The sequence below is a fragment of the Protopterus annectens genome, chromosome 1.part1 (assembly GCF_019279795.1).
Source record: "Protopterus annectens isolate FY-2018-M chromosome 1.part1, PAN1.0, whole genome shotgun sequence".
NCBI lineage: Eukaryota > Metazoa > Chordata > Ceratodontiformes > Protopteridae > Protopterus > Protopterus annectens.
In genome coordinates this window covers 1350364351-1350384117 of record NC_056726.1, presented here as the reverse complement: position 1 = coordinate 1350384117, position 19767 = coordinate 1350364351, and the positions used below count along the sequence as shown (strand labels likewise).

General features: G+C 40.2%; 1 protein-coding gene across 1 annotated transcript in view; it reads right to left on the bottom strand.

Moving 5' to 3' along the window:
- The window catches only part of LOC122810421 (elongation factor 2), an 825928-nt gene that overhangs the window by 220937 nt on the left and 585224 nt on the right, over positions 1-19767 (bottom strand). Inside the window, exon 11 of the mRNA XM_044082035.1 lies at positions 864-971. Coding sequence (XP_043937970.1) covers positions 864-971 — 108 coding nt within the window. The remainder of the gene's footprint in view (positions 1-863; positions 972-19767) is intronic.

Here is a 19767-nt window from a genome sequence, read left to right as displayed (position 1 = left end):
CTATGTCACAACAATTACTGGCGCTCAAAGCAAAGAAAAAAAAAACTTGCCATAGAGTCAGAGTCATAGATAGGGTGGGATGAAGGGGACAGATGCCCAGTGTGCAGGATGTTAAGCAGCACAATTGGTAGATGCTGATCGGTTGATAGTGCAGTACTGATATTTCAGAAATGAATGCCAATACTGTATTTGCGGGCAGGTCTGAAGTGCTTCAGCACTTCATGTGTGGTATTTAGCTATAGCAAGTCACTTATTACATTTGTAGCAGTGTTCAATATTTTTTGTCCTCAAGTACGAGAGGACGTATTTTTGTCTGTTTCATCCTCATCTTAAAGGTGAAGGAGGTACCATATCAGGGAATGACAGAGGGTACCACAATAGCTAGCTACAGTTCTACGTGGAGTACTGACTACCATATGTCAGCATGACTTGACTAGCTGGTTAAGTTGGAAAAAAAAAAGAAAGAAAAATTCCCAAAGTAGATACATAAAGGACAAAACAAGAAAAAAATGGGAAAAGAGAAAACGTTTGCAAACTTCCATTAATAACAGCATTGTGGGAGATATGATTTTCTTGGAAAATACAAGTCTTTTAGTACAGTGGCTCTTGAATGCACAAAGACACATGAGTCTTCAATAAGCCAGACACCACTAGCATTAGACCTGTATCATCCTTGTTTAGGCTCATCAGTATAGCATAACTAGAGAGTTTATATATGGTCTGAAACAGCTTATGAAAAGCCTGAGGTACATTTACTACAAGGATGGGTGCCAAATAAGGTTTGAACAAAAAAGTCCAAAACAGATGTAAGCAGGACCCAGCTAGATTAAATCTACACAAACTCATTTGTTTGCTTTCCATACCTTGAGTGGAATACAAGCGTGGTCTTCCTCCAGATCTTTAAGGCAGATTTCCAGGTGCAGCTCACCAGCTCCAGCAATAATATGCTCTCCAGATTCTTCAATGATGCACTAATGAAAATGCAAATCAATAATGTGGTAAATATCACATAGAATAACATAGCCCTTAAAATTATTATTTGAAACTGCAGTTTCAAAACATACAAACCTTTTAATTGATAAACAAACAAACACATAACCATACATATGCATGCTCTTTGTAGAAACAAGGATTACAATTGCTCTACCTACCTAGCCGGCCCATTTGAATAAGTAAAGAATAAACTATGCATTCTACTTACCCGACAGCTTATTTATTTTTTCACTCATTATCAGAGCTGCTTCATGGTTGTACCAGGCTATCCTTTATTTAACAAAAAAAAATTACAATTTTTTAAATAAAATATATTCTAACACTGGACCTTTCATAAGTGTGGGCTCAGAACAGACAGTAACCTGGTATATGAGGAGATAGGCATGCCTGTTGTTCAGTAAACAGACCAGCATGTTTATGTTCTGTATTATCTTTTCTCCTTAACTATTTGTCTGAGATTGGTACAGCTCTACCTGCTTTTAATAAAGTTTAGTGAACCAATATCTTACCTTGCCATTGATGCCAACAGAATGATCTTTTAGATGTTGTTTTACATAAAACATTTAACATGATGTTCATAACTCATTTAATGATCCATATCAACCTTTGAGCCATATCCAAAAACCAGCTCAGGACATTATCATTCCCTGGCACCGCTGACAATAAATGTATCGAGGTTGCATGCTTTACAAGTCAGGGTTGCCACAAGCTGCACATTCAATAAAAAACACAGAGACCTCAAATGGATTAAATGGCCACAGCCATGTGTTTATTGCCATTTACTGCCAATGACCTTTCTCAAATAAAAGCCAATTATTATGAGATGTGCGTAAGGCAGGAATGTCAGGGAGGCCATTTTATTTCTTTCATAGCATTCCCCTAAACCTACAGAACCACAGACAGCATGTCGATATCCGGCCCTTCTGATTCAACATACCCACATCATAACAGCTTTTACATTTCACAATTCATCACAATTCCTCTGGGCCGCCTTACAATCTGCCAAGGAGCCACTGCCGGGCTGGTAATTCCCCTGGTAACAATCCCTTGGGGCTGTCTGGCCTGTGGAAGGTCCAGCTGAAGAGTCCTGTGACCCCCCCCCACTTACCTTGGCCTCCCTTACCTTTCCTGTCTTCTGCTTACATGACTGCGACAATCTAGCCTAACTTGTCTATTTTACCTGGAGGAGAAGGCGAAAACCTGAAAAACCCAGTGGACAAAAAACAGGAAATTCCTTCACGACCCCTAGTGCAATCAACTTTGTAGGTCACCGGGTTCCCTAAGTACCTTACCTGGTCCTAAACTAACTAACAAGTACACCCCTGCTTTTACGAGGGGGTGGGTAGGGTGGGACAAGCTGCCAAGGTAGAGATCGAAGAGACTGATTTGCTTTGTTTCCAGCCTTTTCAACCCTTCCCCTGGACAGCCCAGCCCACGTCAGCTCTCCTACCTATCCTGACCCTACCTGTTCTCCACCTCCCCCCACTGAAACCTGAGTCCGAGCTGACCTGCCTCAGACAAATGACGGCTTGCTGCGATTGGCTTGCCAGCCATTGTTGTCTGAGACTGGTACAGCTCTACCTGCTTTTAGTAGAGTTTAGTGAACCAATATTTTACCTTGCCATTGATGCCAACAGAATGATCTTTTAAATGGTGTTTTACATAAAACATTTAACATGATGTTCATAACTCATTTAATGATCCATATCAACCTTTGAGCCATATCCAAAAACCAGCTCAGGACATTATCATTCCCTGGCACCGCTGACAATAAATGTATCGAGGTTGCATCCTTTACAAGTCAGGGTTGCCACAAGCTGCACATTCAATACAAAAACACAGAGACCTCAGATGGATTAAATGGCCACAGTCATGTGTTTATTGCCATTTACTGCCAATGATCTTTCTCAAATAGAAGCCAATTATTATGAGATGTGCGCAAGGCAGGAATGTCAGGGAGGCCATTTTATTTCTTTCATAGCATTCCCCTAAACCTACAGGACCACAGACAGCACGTTGATATCCAGCCCTTCTAATTCAACATACCCACATCATAACAGCTTTTTCATTTCACAATTCATCACAATTCCTCTGGGCCACCTTACAATTTGCTGGGCTGGTAAGTCCCCTGGCAACAATCCCTTGGGGCTGTCTGGCCTGTATAAGGTCCAGCTAAAGAGTCCTGTGACCTCCACTTACCTTGGCTTCCCTTACCTTTCCTGTCTTCTTCCACAGAAGGGAGGAATATTCCTCCTTTCCGCCAGAACATCTCAACCTATCCTAGGTGAATACCCTTCAAAGCTAAACCAGCTTGCAATTCCTTATAAAAAATCTCCATACTTTCTTCAGATAAATGAACCCCATCCTTATCATACCTGTCTGGCCACCAGACCCAAATGCCAGGGTGAGGAATGTACAACCCGTTAATGTCCCTTAAAACCTTATCCATAGAATTATTAATTCTCCTTCTCATTCTCTCCACAGCTTTAATGGACCTAGCCCCCTCCATGTCTTTCTCTGTACCACTTCTGACCAGCAGATAATAGCTTGTGGCCAGCATTCATGCATGCAGTATACCTCTTGTACCATCAAACCAATTAGATCTTTTATTGGATGTTGATAAAATATGGGTGGCCACGGTGGTGCAGCTGTTAGTGTTGCTGCCTCACAGCAAGAGGTTCTCAGGTTCGATCCTCGGTTGGGGTGCCTTCTGTGCGGAGTCTGCATGTCCTCCCTGTGGTCGCGTGGGTTTCCTCCGGGTGCTCCGGTTTTCTCCCACATCCCAAAGACATGCTGTAGCTGGATTGGACACGCTAAATTGGCCCTAGGTGTGAGTGTGTGCGTGTGTGTGCCTTCTGTGGAAGGTTGGACACTGGGCTGGCAACTCGACACCGTAAAACTCCACTACCAATCATGAGTGGACAGGTGATCCACTGTGGCGACCCCTAACCGGGAAAAGCCGAAAGAAGAAGAAGAGGAAGAAGAAGAAGATTGGATATTGACAAACATCATTACCCCCTAGGTGCAATAAAATGGCAGTAGGAGATGTATTGCTTCTTGCAGCTTGCTGTAGTACTGCCCTGAGATGGTGCCATCACATTCCTGATACCCCAAACCAAATTGCTTTGCAAGAAGCTCGTTTTCCTCCTTGGAAGGAGAAGCCCCGCCTGCCCTAGACAAGGCAATGGAGTCTCTGAATGAAAGAATGACACACTATCCAGATGTATTTCCAATCCAAAGATGTGAGAGCTGAAATATAAAGGACAAGAGTTAAAGCCATTTACACCTTACATAGCCTTTGTAAGCATTGGACTTCCACCTGCCCATCTTCATAATGTCGGTCTGTGAAGCTCCCATGCATGTGCATATGAGGCTGCACCTATTCAAAAGGAATGTAATGTATATTTGTCTGAGTCTAGACCACTCAACTTGATTGCTCCTTTAAAAATGCTCTCAACTGATACTGTGTCAGAGGTTCACCTTGTTGATGACAAAAGTATGGACCATATGACCTACCCCTATAGTTGCGGTACTCAAGAAGCACTTTAGTCAAGTCCCATTCCAAACCCTTTGGGGTAACCACTCTTACCATCTGACCTTCGCCTTCTTGATCCATTTTGGATTTAGCCACATAAACCCGTGTCCTCCCCAAGCAAATGTACATGTGCCAGTGGTAAAACTGTCCACTGACCTTTCTTCTTGTTTGGTTGAATAATTTCAGACCATCTAAATGCCCCACAAAAAGCCAGCAAAAAGGCAGCCCTAAATAATGCTACCTCATAAGAAGAAAAACAAACATTTGAAACTGCAAGCCACAGTTTACGTAACACCTCTGGACCTATGGGGTACCTCTTATCAGGCCTCTTGGGTGTTTCTTTCCCCCAGCCCTTAAACATTGTCCGTACCTGAAATATGTTAGCTAAATCTGTCAGACCCAAAGCCCGATGAAACCAATTCAGAGCTGACAATGTGCTTCTTGCCCTTCCAAAAGTCCATCCTCTTTTTGTCATTACCAAAATGTAAGCCCTGATTTGGTAAGGTGGAATTGGCCATACTTGTTTCCAGCCTCTGGATAAGCTGGTCTGCAAAAATTGCTGTATGCCTTTATTGTACCTTACCCTTGTCCTTCCACTGAGGGCATTACACATTATCCACTATTCTCGTTTGCCCTTAAAGCCCATAAATGGTCTGGCACTCGAACCGGAGAAGGTTTTGCTTTTGGAACCAGCTACCCGAAACTGGGTCCACTGCAAACGAGAGTCTGCTAATGAGTTATCAATGCCTGGAATGTGTTGTGCTTTCACTGTTCCATTTAATGTTAAGCACTTAAAATAAAATATCTCATCATCCTGCCTACCACCCCTTACCCCCCAGCTGATTATTGACTATGTGTACTATGCTATTGTTGTCCGAGCAAAGCCAACCCACTCTATCTTTTATTTGCACACCCCATATTTCCAGTGCAACCACTACTGGGAAAAATTCCATCTCCGCAATTGAAATGTTTAAACCTACTTTTAACTTGAGTTGGCCATACCGCACGGAACCACTGATCTTGAAAATAACCCCCAAAGCCAATTCCCCTTGCTGCATCTGCAAACACTGAAGCGGTAGTTGATTGTCTCTCTCCTGCCAAATTGCTGTCCCATTGTAATCTAATAAGAAACGCAGCCACCCTAAATCCTCCTTCATGCTCTGTGAGGAGCTAATCTGGTGGTGTGGCCTTGTGCACCCAGACCCTTTAGCAACCAAACGCTTCATAAATGAACTCCCCACAGGGATCACTTTACATGCAAAGTTCGTCAGCCCTACTAATTCTTGGTCCTGTGTACCCCTTAAAGGGGATGTGGTATGAAAAAGTTTATTCTGGGGGGGGCTGAGAGATGAAACATGCCTTGGCCGCGCAGTTTGTCTTCCGAATGCCATGCACTGATGCCTAAATTTACATTGCAATTGATTCCAGCAATAGCTAGGTGAGTTAACTTACCAAAATTAAGTATACATACATATACACATATATATATGTACATACATACTTATAAACACAAAGCTATATAATATATGCACACATATATAAATATATATACAGAAATATCCATACACATATGTACATATATTACGCACACATATATACTACACACACCCACACCATATTCATACTTATATCTATACATATATATTGCAAATATATAATACATAATCACATATGCATACATATACCTATATATACACCTCCATACTTATACTTATACAAACACATACATACATATATATCTATATACATGCATAAATAAACACACACACACACACATATATATATATATATATATATATATATATATATATATATATATATATATATATATAAAATGGGTTTATCTTAACCCAAACCCTAACCCTAAGGTCCATCACTGTCGCACACTTACTTTACCCACACCCTAACCCTAACTCACTTAATCCGCCCCTAACCCTTAAGCCTGTCACTATCGCACACTTACCTTACCTGCACCCTAACCGTAACTCACTTAATCCTCCCCTAACCCAAAGTCCGTCACTATCGCACACTTACCTTACTCGCACCCTAACTCACTTAACCCGCCTCTAAACCTAAAGTCCGTCACTATTGCACACTTACCTGACACGCACCCTAACCCTAACGTCCGTCACTATCACACACTTACCTTACCCACACCCTGACCCTAACATCCGTCCCTATCGCACACTTACCTTAACATGTCGGTGTTCTCAGTGTCGGGATTTTCAACTGTCGGTCTTCTCCGTTGTCGATCTTCTGGTGTCGGTTATCTCGTTGTCGTTCTTCTCAGCTTTCAGCGTAATCAGGTAGACCCATATACACACACACACACACACACACACACACACACACACACACACACACACATATATACACATATCTATACACCTACGCAAATACACACAAATATATAAATCTAGGACTTTTGATCGAAAGATCAAAAGTCCAAATCCATTACGGGCGAGCATACTTACGTGAAAGTGCTTTTCACCGAATAAGCACTTTCGCGTAAGTATGCCTGTTGCGGAGGTCGTACTATGGTGCGGATAAGGAAAAATTCCCTTTTCCCCACTGTAGTGCGATCTTGGAGGGAAAATATTTAAGTAGGGGGTGTGTGGGGGGCACAGCCCCCCACATGGGGGCTGCAGGGGGCTTGCCCCCCTGCTAAAATGCTTAGTGTTTTTTTTTTTTTTTGTGGAACACACTTTAACGAAAGCACTTTTTCGATGAAAGCACTTTCTTTAAAGTGTGTTTGGTGGGAATGGATTCAGACTTTTGATCTTTCGATCAAAAGTCCTAGATCCATATACACACACACACATATATATATATATATATATATATATATATATATATATATATATATATATGTGTGTGTGTGTGTGTGTGTGCGTACGCATGCACCCACGTGCACTTTTAAATAAATGCTCTTTGTATTTAGCTATCAGATGCAGCATTTGGGTTTGCTTGTCTACATATCTGCTACCATAGACACTGAAATGTCATTTATTTGTTTTAACTACTTTGTTTCGTGTCAACATTTATTCATCTAGTTGCTAATAAAAAGGTGAGGGAAAGTCATCAGCGTGTACATAGCACTGACCCATCTTCCTGAAAATCTCGAAATAGATATCTGCAGAATAATGCAAAATGATTAGAAAATGCTGACAATCTATCTTAACACGCTGTTACTGAGTAACAATTTACTACACAACCAGTTAAACCATATAGCCTGCATGACAACACTGCATAATGACACCATGTAAACTACCACAGCCAACACCCGAAGTGAATTCTCGCGTGACTTTTTTTTTTTTTTAATACCCAGGACATGCACACCTTCTATGGTCCTCTAACAACTTTCTAAGTGAATTTCATTAATGCTTACAAATTTATTTGGGTTTGCCCAAAATTCTTAAACCAAGAAGTTGAAAGGAATGCTGCAACCTCTACCTAATGACAGAGGACCTTCTGGCTATCACCATAGAGTATTATTATTATTATTATTATCATCATTGGTGTTAATATTATTTTATTATTAAACCGATTGGAGTGTTATTAATATTATTTTTATTAACTTTATTTTATTTATTTTATTTTTATTATTATTAACATCTTCACATGCCTCCAGATTTCAAAGTAATTCTGAGGTACTCAAAATTATCATTTACCTCTTTCTACCGGACTAAGCTTTTTTATTTATATTGCTGAATTCTTGCCACCCAACTGATGTGGATATCTAAAGGCAAGACCGTGCATTTGCACATCTATCAACTTACAAAAATATGTGAGCTAACAAAGTGACTGTAAGGAAGTTTTGCAACTCAAGGGCCTTTACAGTGCCCCAAAATTACTAAGGTTTTACTAAGGCTTTAAAGCATTCCTCCCAAGAACTGTAAGTGGAATGCCATAAAACTTCCCCCTCTTTCCCTTTGTAAGTGCATAGTGCTATCTGATCTGTTTTGTCTTTACCAAACCTACCCCTATAATACCTAATTACATTGCAGGAATTGGGGGATAAGAAAACCTTCTGCTAGCAGCAAATACAAGCTAGTTTTTCTTCTCTTGCTAACTTTACAGACACGGGTTAAAATCTTAGCTTGAATTAGCAGCTAAAATGAAACTTTTGTTCATTTACAAATAATCCTGCTTTCTCAAACAGGAAAATGCTTTAAATATGTTTTCTGTACCACCAAGCCACTTCGCATTGATAACTAAAAACCCAACTAAACATTACCAACAAATCAAAGCTTTGACCTCATATGAAATATTTCAGCCTTTCCTGAAGAAATTCTGTGCACTGAGGCCTCCCCCCACCTTTCTGCCCTTCTTTTTCTACTTCCTTAAAGAAAGTAACACCACTAAAATTGAAATGGTTACAATATTCTGCTACTTAGCCACAGAATCCCAGCAACCAACTGCTCTTTACTCCACCAACGTTTAGTAATGTGTTAGTTAGCAGGTTAAATAAACAACAAATAAATCCACAGGGTTATCAAACGTAAGTATTGGCTTTGCGGTCCTGAACAAAACAGTTTCCACTTTTTGCCAAACCTTTCTATCCACAATTACCCAATGTATTCATTTACAACTTGCAAATGGCTGTAAATTCCATAAGACCTAGATTAACTATAATGACCCACTCAGCTGAATTATGTAGTATTATTATTTTTATTATTAATTTTGGCGGCCACAGTGGTGCGGCGGTTAGCGCTGCCACCTCACAGCAACAGGTTCTCCGGTTCGATTCTTGGCTGGGGTGCCTTCTGTGCGGAGTCTGCATGTCCTCCCTGTGGTCACATGGGTTTCCTCCGGATGTTCCGGTTTCCTCCCAAAGACATGCTGTAGGAGGATTGGACACACTAAATTGGCCCTAGGCAGGAGTGCGTGCGTGTGCCTTCTGTGGAAGGTTGGGCACCGGGCTGGCAACTCGACACCGTAAAACTCCACTGCCAACCATGAGTGGACAGGAGATCCACTGTGGCGACCCTTAACTGGGAAAAGCTGAAAGAAGAAGAAGAAGATTATTTTTATTATTAATTTCATTTTATTTGCTAAGAAATTAACCAGACATGATTTATTTGCATTAAGCACAACAAGTTAGTGAACCAAACATGATTTATGTTGTATTAAGCATACAAGCAGGCCCCAACTCCCTAGCCTTGCCATGTGATTCTTCACTGACTCCAGCCATCTAATTAATTGCAGGCCACCACTATTGTTTGCTAGATTGCTAAGAAAAACAATTTCAGCTATTGCTAAAACCTTTTGCATCTCATCCCAAAACCCCAGGCCACACTGAGGCATGTGTGCCTTTGTTTCATATGTTAAGTGAGCCTTAATCCCATAGTAAACCCTACTTGAAGTATTAATTTAAACCTATTCTGTCATTTAAATTTAGTCTGATACCAATTCCACGGTTGTGCAGCGGTAGCATTGTTGCCTCACAGCAAGAGGCTCTCCCGTTCGATTCTCGGCTTGGGTTGGGAGTGCCTTCTGTGTGGAGTCTGCATGTCCTCCCCACGGTCTAGTGGGCGTTCGAAAGACATGCGTTGAATGGGCGTGCCTTCGTTGAAGGTTGGGTGTCGTGCTGGCAACTCGACACCAAAAAAAAAAAAAAAAAAAAAAACTGCCAATCATTAGCGGACCGGAGTTCCGCTGTGGCGACCCCTAACCGGGAAAAGCCGAAAGACAAACAACAGACAAACAACCTTCAAGTACATATTTTACCCTCTAGCCTGTTTGTAACCTAATCTCCATGCATTTCAAAAATATAACTGATTTGAGTTACAAAATTACACAAACTAAAGCCATTACATCAAATAGTAACTTAAACAATCTGCCTACAAGCTCTTAAACCAAAATGTCTTTAAACATCAACAATAACATAACTAGCCTTTTCTCTGATACAAAATCGTTGCCCCATGTAAATAAAATAGCTTAAGGCAAACTGCCCTTGAGTGCCCTCAACTATTTCTGATCCTCTACAAAGGCTCTGCCTTGTGGCTACTTTCCAGCCTCAGCTCTCAGACCCTGCCATGTGGCTACCTATAGGCCTCAGCTCACAGGCCAGGCCCCAAGTGGCTACCTGCAGGCTTCAGTTTCCTGTCTTTGCCATGTGGCTAACTGCAGGCCTCAGTTCCCAGGCCCTGCCATGTGGCTAATTGCATGCCTCAATTCCTAGGCCCTGCCCTGTGGCTAACTGCAAGCCTCAGCTCACAGGCCCCGCCATGTGACTAATTGTAGGCCTCAGCTGCTTGCAACTAAGCCTCAGCCATATCACCCCCCTGTGTATAATTTTTCTTTTTAAACTTGTACAACACTTCCTGTGTCTCATGTATAACCCCAGACCTTCCAAGGGGCATGTGCCCTAGTTATTCCTCTTTTTTAACTATGCTTTAATTCAGTCAGTGCAAATCCTTGGTTAAGTACTTACAAAACCCTTCTGTTGTTCTAATTTTCACTTGATACCTTACAAGTACAACCTTAATTCCTACCCTTGCTTGTAGCATCGAAATAAAGGCCTGCAAACAAAATCCAGTTATAACACACCAAATTAATTCAATATTACCCCCACTTTTCTTCTGAAAAACTGCTTGTATGCCTTTAAGCATAATACCCTAAACTTCCTACACTATTAAGTAAACATAGTACAGATTATACAGATAAATGCCACTAAAGCCTGTGATTAAATCAAAAACAAACAAAAGGCCCCTACCTTGTTCTTAGATCACCGGTGTAGTTCAAACACAAATCAGTAATCCACAGATAAGCTGATCAGACAAGCTGCCAAGGTAGAGATCGAAGAGACTGATTTGCTTTATTCCCAGCCTTTTCAACCCTTCCCCTGGACAGCCCAGGCCACGTCAGCCCTCCTACCTATCCTGACCCTACCTGTTCTCCACCTCCCCCCTCTGAAACCTGAGTTCGAGCTGACCTGCCTCAGATAAATGACGGCTTGCTGCGATTGGCTTGCCAGCTGTTGTTTTTTTTTTTTTTGCTGATTTTGTTTGTAAGGGGGTGGGGCTGCTTTCCCTTAACCACTCTGCATGTATCAATTTTTTTTAAAAACATGACAAGGGGAGGGTGGATTAAGAGGGCATCAGGCCCTCCTTACATTTAGGGCCAGATTCCAAAAGTGCTGCTCTCCGTGTAAGTTTGCTCTGATTCTAAAAGACTTGCTCTAAGTGTAAGTCACCTTGTTGGTGTAATGCCTATCTACAGACAGGCTTACACTGAAGACCAAAAGAATTACTCTTGGTGTAACTGGTCACTTACACTAAGAGTGCCTCTTCTGAAATCTGGCCCAGAGAATTAATGAATTAGTACCACATTGCTGACAGCCAGCAGCCTTATTGTCTGTGTTTTACTAGCTTGTCAAGCTACAACTGTAATTATTTATACTTGTATATTTGTGTTTGTTTACTGGGAAAAGCTCAGTTGGACTGATAAAGCCCAGGGAGAAAAGCTCCAAAAATAACAATACAAAAGGCAGGGAATCATTAGTTACAAATCAAGACAGAAAAATGACAAACTAACATGGCAATACACAGTTTTAGAATAATGCAGTAGTAATAATAATAATAATAATGCATAGAAGTGTAAATTTAAAATAATTTCTTGGTGGTTTGAGTCAGCAAAAGCAATATATACAAATATACAATTGTTTATTTTTTGGCAAGTATATACAATTTAAGAATAGTTGTCAGAGGTGGGATAGGAAAAAAAGGAAATGTAAAAAAGAAAGTAAGGAACTAAGCAGGAGGTGAGAGAGAAAACTGTCAGCGGAGGAAGAACAAAATGGAAGAAAGAGTTAAAAAAGACAAGTTAGTAGGAGGTTAGAATAAGTAAGAAGGGGAATTAAGAAGGTAAAAGAATATGTATACAGAGGTCCACCTGGAATCTAAAGAGATTTCTTACATGATTATGGCGCAGTGGTGCAGTGGTTAGCATTGTCGCCTAACAGCAAGAGGTTCTCCAGTTCAGTTTTCTGATGGGGTGCTTTCTGTGCAGAGTCTGCACGTCCTCCCTGCAGTCGTGTGGGTTTCCTCTGTGTGTTCTGGTTTCCTCCCACATTCCAATGACATGCAGTATGTGGATTGGGGTGAGTGTGTGTGTGATTGAGTGGTACGGATGAAATATAGTGGCAGGGGTAGCCACCTGGTGGTGTAAACCTTGACTCAAGATGATTGCCACTGTTGAAGTGACATCCTGACCCCATGTGCAAAAAATGGGAAAAAGTGGTTGAGGATTGATGGATGGACTGATGCTGCTTATGGGTGTGGGTGTGATGTCTTATAGCGAATGTTGGGAGGTAGTCTCTTAAGGTGTCAGGCAGTGTTCCAGATAAAGTTATTTTATTAGGGACAGTGGTAAGGATCCGGTCTAGTGTGCATTCTCTGTCTGTGTTTTTATTATACCTCATAGGTGTTGTTATTAGTTGGGTGAAGTCATTTATCTGTATGGAGTTTGAGGGGCTGTCACAATTGATTGCCTGCCAAATGATGTTTAGATCAAGTAGTATGACTGTTTCTTGACTGATGTTGGATGATACTCAGCACTGGGAATTTTCCATGGCAGAGGTGCTGTTTCTGGGCAGATATGTGTATGTATACACACTGACACACACACACACACACACACACACACACACACACACACACACACACACACACACACACACACATATATATTAGTCATATAATAACTGGGTTTTTACTGTTGTGTATATGAATTTGTGTGATAAGCATTTCAGCATTGTTTAATTGTTGAGGGGATGGGAGTTGCAGTGATATTAACAGTTCTTTTGCAGATAATGGCTACACCGGCTGCCTTTTCATGTATTCTATCAGTCCGAAGAATATTATATCCAGGGGGTTGGATTCTTTCACTTCTAAAGTCTTGGAGTATTTAACTAAAGAAAATATTAGCTGTCCTTAAACAAGTTTTACTTCTGTCTGTTTAGAAAAACTTCTGACAATTTACTTATGTAACACCTACAGAAAACTGCCACTCCTCCACTGTGCTATCTGACAACTATGCAAAAAAAAAAAAACACTGTCATCCAAATTATTGCCATCAATCCAAAAAAACAAACAAAATGTAAACAAACATAAAAACAAAGACAATAAGTCTGCATATAAAACATGTACACATCTGGTGAGAGAGTGAAGATGGTGGCAGAATGAACAGTAACACTGCTGTTAAATAATGTGAACATAAATCTGTTTAATGTAAAAGCTTTAATACAAAAATAAATTGACCAAACTGCTTTAGAGTTAATTTGTTCCCATTTGGAAACCTTTTTGGAGAGGCAAAATTACAAATGCACAAAGCAAAGACTGAAGTATAACAGATGGAAATCGTACATGCATGGCAAAACAAAACAAAGAATACTTTCAGCATCATTACACTTCCCTGACAACAAGAATGTATCTAAAAAGCACAATGATGCTTTTTTTACTTCAGAAAATAAAGAAACTGATATGTAGGAATTAGAAAAAGAATGCTATTTTGCTGAACACTGTAAAACACAGTACATTACAGCAATATGTCTCAATGGAGAAACTGAGACAGTAACGTGCATGCCTTAATTTTGTACAACACCTTAAGCAGTTCTGCCTTCATGTCCAGAGTAAGACAGAAGCATACAAGTAAACATACTCAAGTCATAGTTTAAACACAATATTTATGTAACTTGTTCATTATATTCTATAACTTACTATATTACAGTTTTTAACTGAATGTTTTAAAATATAATTAGCTCCAATAAAACCAGACAATCTAGCTTAAAAGTATAAGGCAGATAACTTATTTGAAAAAAAGAACCAACTGAATCCAGGATATTCAACTCACTGGGTAACACAAAAAGTAAAGCCACACAAAGTCTTCTGGTATAAACTGTAACATACTTATGTATGTGAATATGTGTGATGTGCTGCATTTTTAAAAGTACATATCTGGGTATGAGTCATGAAACAGAGATGGGTACTTTGTAAAATCAAATACTGGAAACATCTTGCTCCTCTTCATATGCTTGCTATCTCCATTTTTCTCTCATGAACTGTTAACTGTATACTTTCTACTGCCGACCTGAAAAGGTGCGAGAGTTGTGGGAGTATTTCTAACATGCTGTCAAAATAAAAACAATTTCACACAGAGGTTCAATTATGGGGCTTGCTGTTCTGTTCCTGATACTTACTGTTTGGATGTACCTCATCTGTAAGCTTAAGCTTCCACTGCACTAACACTGTCATTTGTCTCATTTTTTTAAAATTTCAATGAAAACGCAAAATTTCATTTTAAAACCATGCAATGATTTTGAATTTGCTCTTAAAAATTCTCTTGCTTTGAAATTCATTCGACTAACAGAATAATTTTTCACGACCTTCTTCAATCTGTGATTTAGGATGATAACCCTATGACCTGAGGCAGCTGGCTGACTGTCAGGAAAATTACAGGTAGTAACACACACACACACATCCTTCAATGCTGACAGAACTGGACAAATGGGTGTAGGTTCTAGAAATTCCTTCTGTAACAGCTCACAGTATTTTCGGAGGGACTAAGAAACCTTGGTGTCCTCCCAATGAAAACAATGGCACATTCTAGAAATAGCATCAGAAAAACAGAACCTTCCACAGGCAGAGTCTGAATCAGAAATACAAGGAGAAAACCCTGTAACTGAGCCTTCATCCTCCTATCCTGATTAAGAATTTTGAATCTCTTCAGGAAAAGTATCCCTCTTTCTCTTACCAGAAGCTACTGCATATGAAGGATTAATAAAATGAATTAAGTGCAGAGCCAGACTCAGTAAACTACTCCTGTGTAAGGAAATTTGAGGAGGAGGAGTAGATACATGCCTAGTTTTCTGTTTCTTTTTCACAGGAAAAATGGGACAAACAACAGTTATTAATGGCAGACGTAGCTTCCCCAGGGATGGGCACAATGTTCTGACTAAACAGCGAAGTTCCTCTCCCAGGACCGAAAAGAGTGTTTCTCCCTTGCCTACTGAGGGGATCTGAACAACAGCAGAGGACATGGCTAACCCTCGGTCCACAGAGACTGTAGGTGCTACACCAAAGGAATCTGGGGTAACAGATGAGTGGTCTGAGGTACAACTAATGGCCACAGCACAGTAACCCACCTGTGGCTGAGGAAAATTGCTAGCCTACTGTGATGGCAAAGCCTGTTTGCTTAACTTTTTCTTTTTGTGGCTGAAGAAGGACCAATACAGGACTGACAGATTGTGCCATGGTCAAGCCAAAAATGGTGTCTCTTTCCTGGGGAAAACAAGCATCAAATACTAAAAGTCTTTAAAAGTCACTTTTTCACAGACAAACACAGTAAAAAGCACTCTAAACACTTTGCTAGTCCCACAAAGGAAAATAAACGCAATTTTTCCACAGAAAAAAAATGGTTTTCAGTTACTTTAAACAATCTTTAAACTAACGGGGAAAAAAAGAATGCTTCCATTTAAAAGTACAGTACAGTCTAATGAAAGTCTATTAAAACACAAACTCCAAGCTTTAAAATAACTTTCCTGAAGAGGAAAGTATTAATACTGTCTTTCGGCTTTTCCCAGTTAGGGGTCGCCACAGCGGAACTCCGGTCCGCTAATGATTGGCAGTAGATTTTTATGTGCTGGCTTTCCGGGCCTAACGCACAACCTTCAACGAAGGAACGCCCATTCATGCATGTCGACACACAGATGACGCTCTAACTGAGAATCGAACGTGCAACGTCTAACTGTGAGGCGACAACGCTACCGCAGCACCAAGTATTAATAATGAGCAAAAATTACTGAATGGAAAGCTCTTCCCCCCAAGTGGGAACTTATTTACCCAGCAAAGAAACAACATAAGCCAACCCTTGATCCTCAAAAGCCTCACAGGAGCATACTCTTTTGTGGCAGTAAAGCTCTGAAGGGCTTGTCACTCACACTTGTCTTTTAATCAGCTCAGCTAGGTCTGCCAGACAGTTTGATGCATGGAAGGTGCCTTGAAGCTTTAAAAGCTGGCTGGCTATTACATGCTTGGTAGGATATAACCCATATAGCTAAGGTTACTGCAGCAGCAGTAATCAATATGATGAACATCACAGTGTAAACATGTTTTTTTGCAGGGGCAAGTTCCCCTATACCCCACATGCCCTGTAAATTATATATACCAACTCTGAGATCACAGTACAGTGTGAAAAATAGAAAGTCCCCAATACCCACTGTACTACAATCTCGCACAGAAAAAAAGCCAGTACATGCGATCATCTGTCTTTTGATTAAATGCACTATCTTTTTTCTCCTAGATAATTGCTAAGTTCAAACAACTGCACCAAATCCCTGCACATATGAAAACACTACAGCTGGAGAAAGCCCATAGAGTCACAGCATGAACATGTAAATTCCACACAGACAATAAGCAGGGGGCAGGACTTAACCCAAACCCCGGAGCTGTGAGGCAAATGTCTTATCATGGAGACTATGTGGTGCCCTTGACTTCTCTTTGCACGACATATGAATCATGTCATGCTTTATCAACCATGGATCCAATGGATGTGTACTACATATCAGTTACTCCTTCATTCCCCAATTCAAGTGCTGCTCTGCAGAAAAGGACAAAGAATGAGCCAGTTTTGTCTAAAGGGTATGAAGTAGCTGTATAGAATGGCTTATAAGTGATGATTGTGTACAGCATATCTATGCTGCTACAATTTGTAATGTGGCTCTGGAGTAGAGGTTCTAACCAAGCTGTCTTGCAGAGTGCTGGATACAATATACAAAGGGCACCGGGGAATAGAGAAAATGAAATCCTGTGCCTGAAAGTTTGAGCTGTACTCTGTTACTGAGAAGGACACTAAATATCTGGATAAAAGATGCAATGAATACATTTCAGCTCCATGACTTATAGGTTTTGGCTATGACTATGTCCCAAATAGCATGGATTTGACCAGCTGCCTGAATGTTGTGGAAGCTTGCCAAGGAAAGACAAAAGCAAGTGGATAATGTTAGCTCACCCATCCTGGGAGGATTCCTATTGAAGAAAGAACATTTGAGGTGGGTTCAAAAGTGTAGTTCTCGCAATTAAAATGCAGGAGTGTGAACCCAGTGAAGAGAACCATCACTCCAGCTGAGAGTGCTGATGCTTGGGAACATGCATTCACACTGGGTTCAAAGCAGCTGCCACTGCACTACACTTTCCAGCAAACAGGAGGGTACTACAGGAGCATTCAAAATAAAAAAAAAATGTTGATCGCCTTGATATCTTTCTCACTCTTCTCCCTTCCAACGTCTTCAGATGTGAAGGGAGGATAGATTTATAGGGGAAGAGAACTCACTGGCTATAGAAGGAACAACGGTAACAAAATATAAATAATACACAACATGTAGTTTCAAGATATGAAGGAGATACCACTGAAGATTTATGAATGAACAGTAGGCGCTGACTGAAAGCTAAGGAAACAATACATAGGTTCACAGATACATAATTGAATATTAGGCTAGCTGTCATGAAGGGCTATGTTAAGCTTAGCCAATAACCATATATCAGAATCAAACCTTGTACTTTGTTCCTTTGAGGCAAAGACCTTAACTATTATGCCATATCCTACCCCATTATGTAAATCTGGAAAAGCAGTTGGAAAGCAGCAAATCCTCTGTCTCTACCTCTCCCTGTCTCTGATGAACATTCAGTTAAGTCTCCTTGCACTGTCATGTTAATCCTTACGTCTTGGAGGCAATAATGAATACACATTAACATTTCAAACACCAAATAAACCACCATCTGCACTCTGCACCTCAGAAATGGCCATCTGTGTCATGGCAATATATTCTATTGACACTGCCAGTCCTTTTATGGACTTGATGTTTCTGGTTGAATTAAATGCTCACTCAGTATGTCCTGACATAATCTGCAATGGTGTCAGTATTAAGGGCAATACCTACAGGCAAAGGATTACCTACATGAATTGTCAGTTTCAATAGTCCCCAATTAGCAATAAAAGAATTCAATGAAATTCAAAAAAAAAAAAAAAAAAAAAAAAGATTACACTAAACAATTTACCATTTTACATATGCTCCACACCATCCAAAAATTAATGTGCTGAATAAAAGCTATGCATATGTGCCTTGATGTAAGCTTCTGCAACATAAAACATATCTTTAATGCCACGAATGTAACCACCAATATAATGCCCACAATACAGTTTTTGAAAAGAAACGTATGTTCTAGACTGACATTTAGTTTCTCTGCCTTCTACCAGTTGAGTGTCAAGGTAGCGTCTGATTCTCTCTTACCCAGGAATTTGATAAGAAGGCGATCAGTGGATGAATGAATAAATGAACACGTTCTAGAATGGATTTACTGAAAACAGATGTGCATTAAGACACGATGTCAACATATGAAAGAGATACCATTGAAGTTTCATGAATGAATATCAGGTGCTGCCCAAAAAGTATGGAACCAATACATGGCAATAAACAAAACATTTCCAAAAATGGACTCCTTACATATACTTTAGATATGGGAAAAGATGCATGGCAAAGACATGCAAACTAGGTGGAGAATGCTAATCAATTAGGTGGTCTATAGGCACTGGATAAATAATTATGTTTTCAAAAAAAAAAACACTTGATAAGTATTGAGATATCATAAAAGTAATGACTGCTCATCACCTAAACATTGGCTCTGCAAATGAAACTCAAAGCCATTTGGAAAGACAGATGTCTGACCAGACCTTTTAACAAATGAAGGTTGAATGACCAAAAGCATTTTCAGAAGAAGATGGCTAACTGGTTTCACACCTCATGAGGGATGATAGACCATATCTCTGACAGAGGCCAACTCCAGATAGAGATGTCCAAAGAGTTCTGCACTATAAGGCTGACAAACTGCAACCTTGACCCGAGAGGTACAGATGCTTGAAATCAAGGAAAATCTATGAGGGAAAGGGATGTTAGTACTGCAGTGTCCCCAGTGGAGCCACTAATGAGGTTTCCTCAGAAGCAAAGTTTATGAAGGAGGAGACCATACAGAATTTGTCATTAAGAAACATTTCTGCTACTGTTAACACACTGGTATTAAAAATCAGTTTTAAACATAAAGAGCACACCAAATCATATATTTTTGTAACATGTTATTATTTTGTGAAAGCCAAACTGTACTCATGCTTGAATATGCTAATATCTGGGGATCAAGTCTGTCATTTTAGACTAGAGACACTAAACACAGCTTCATTCAGCTAAT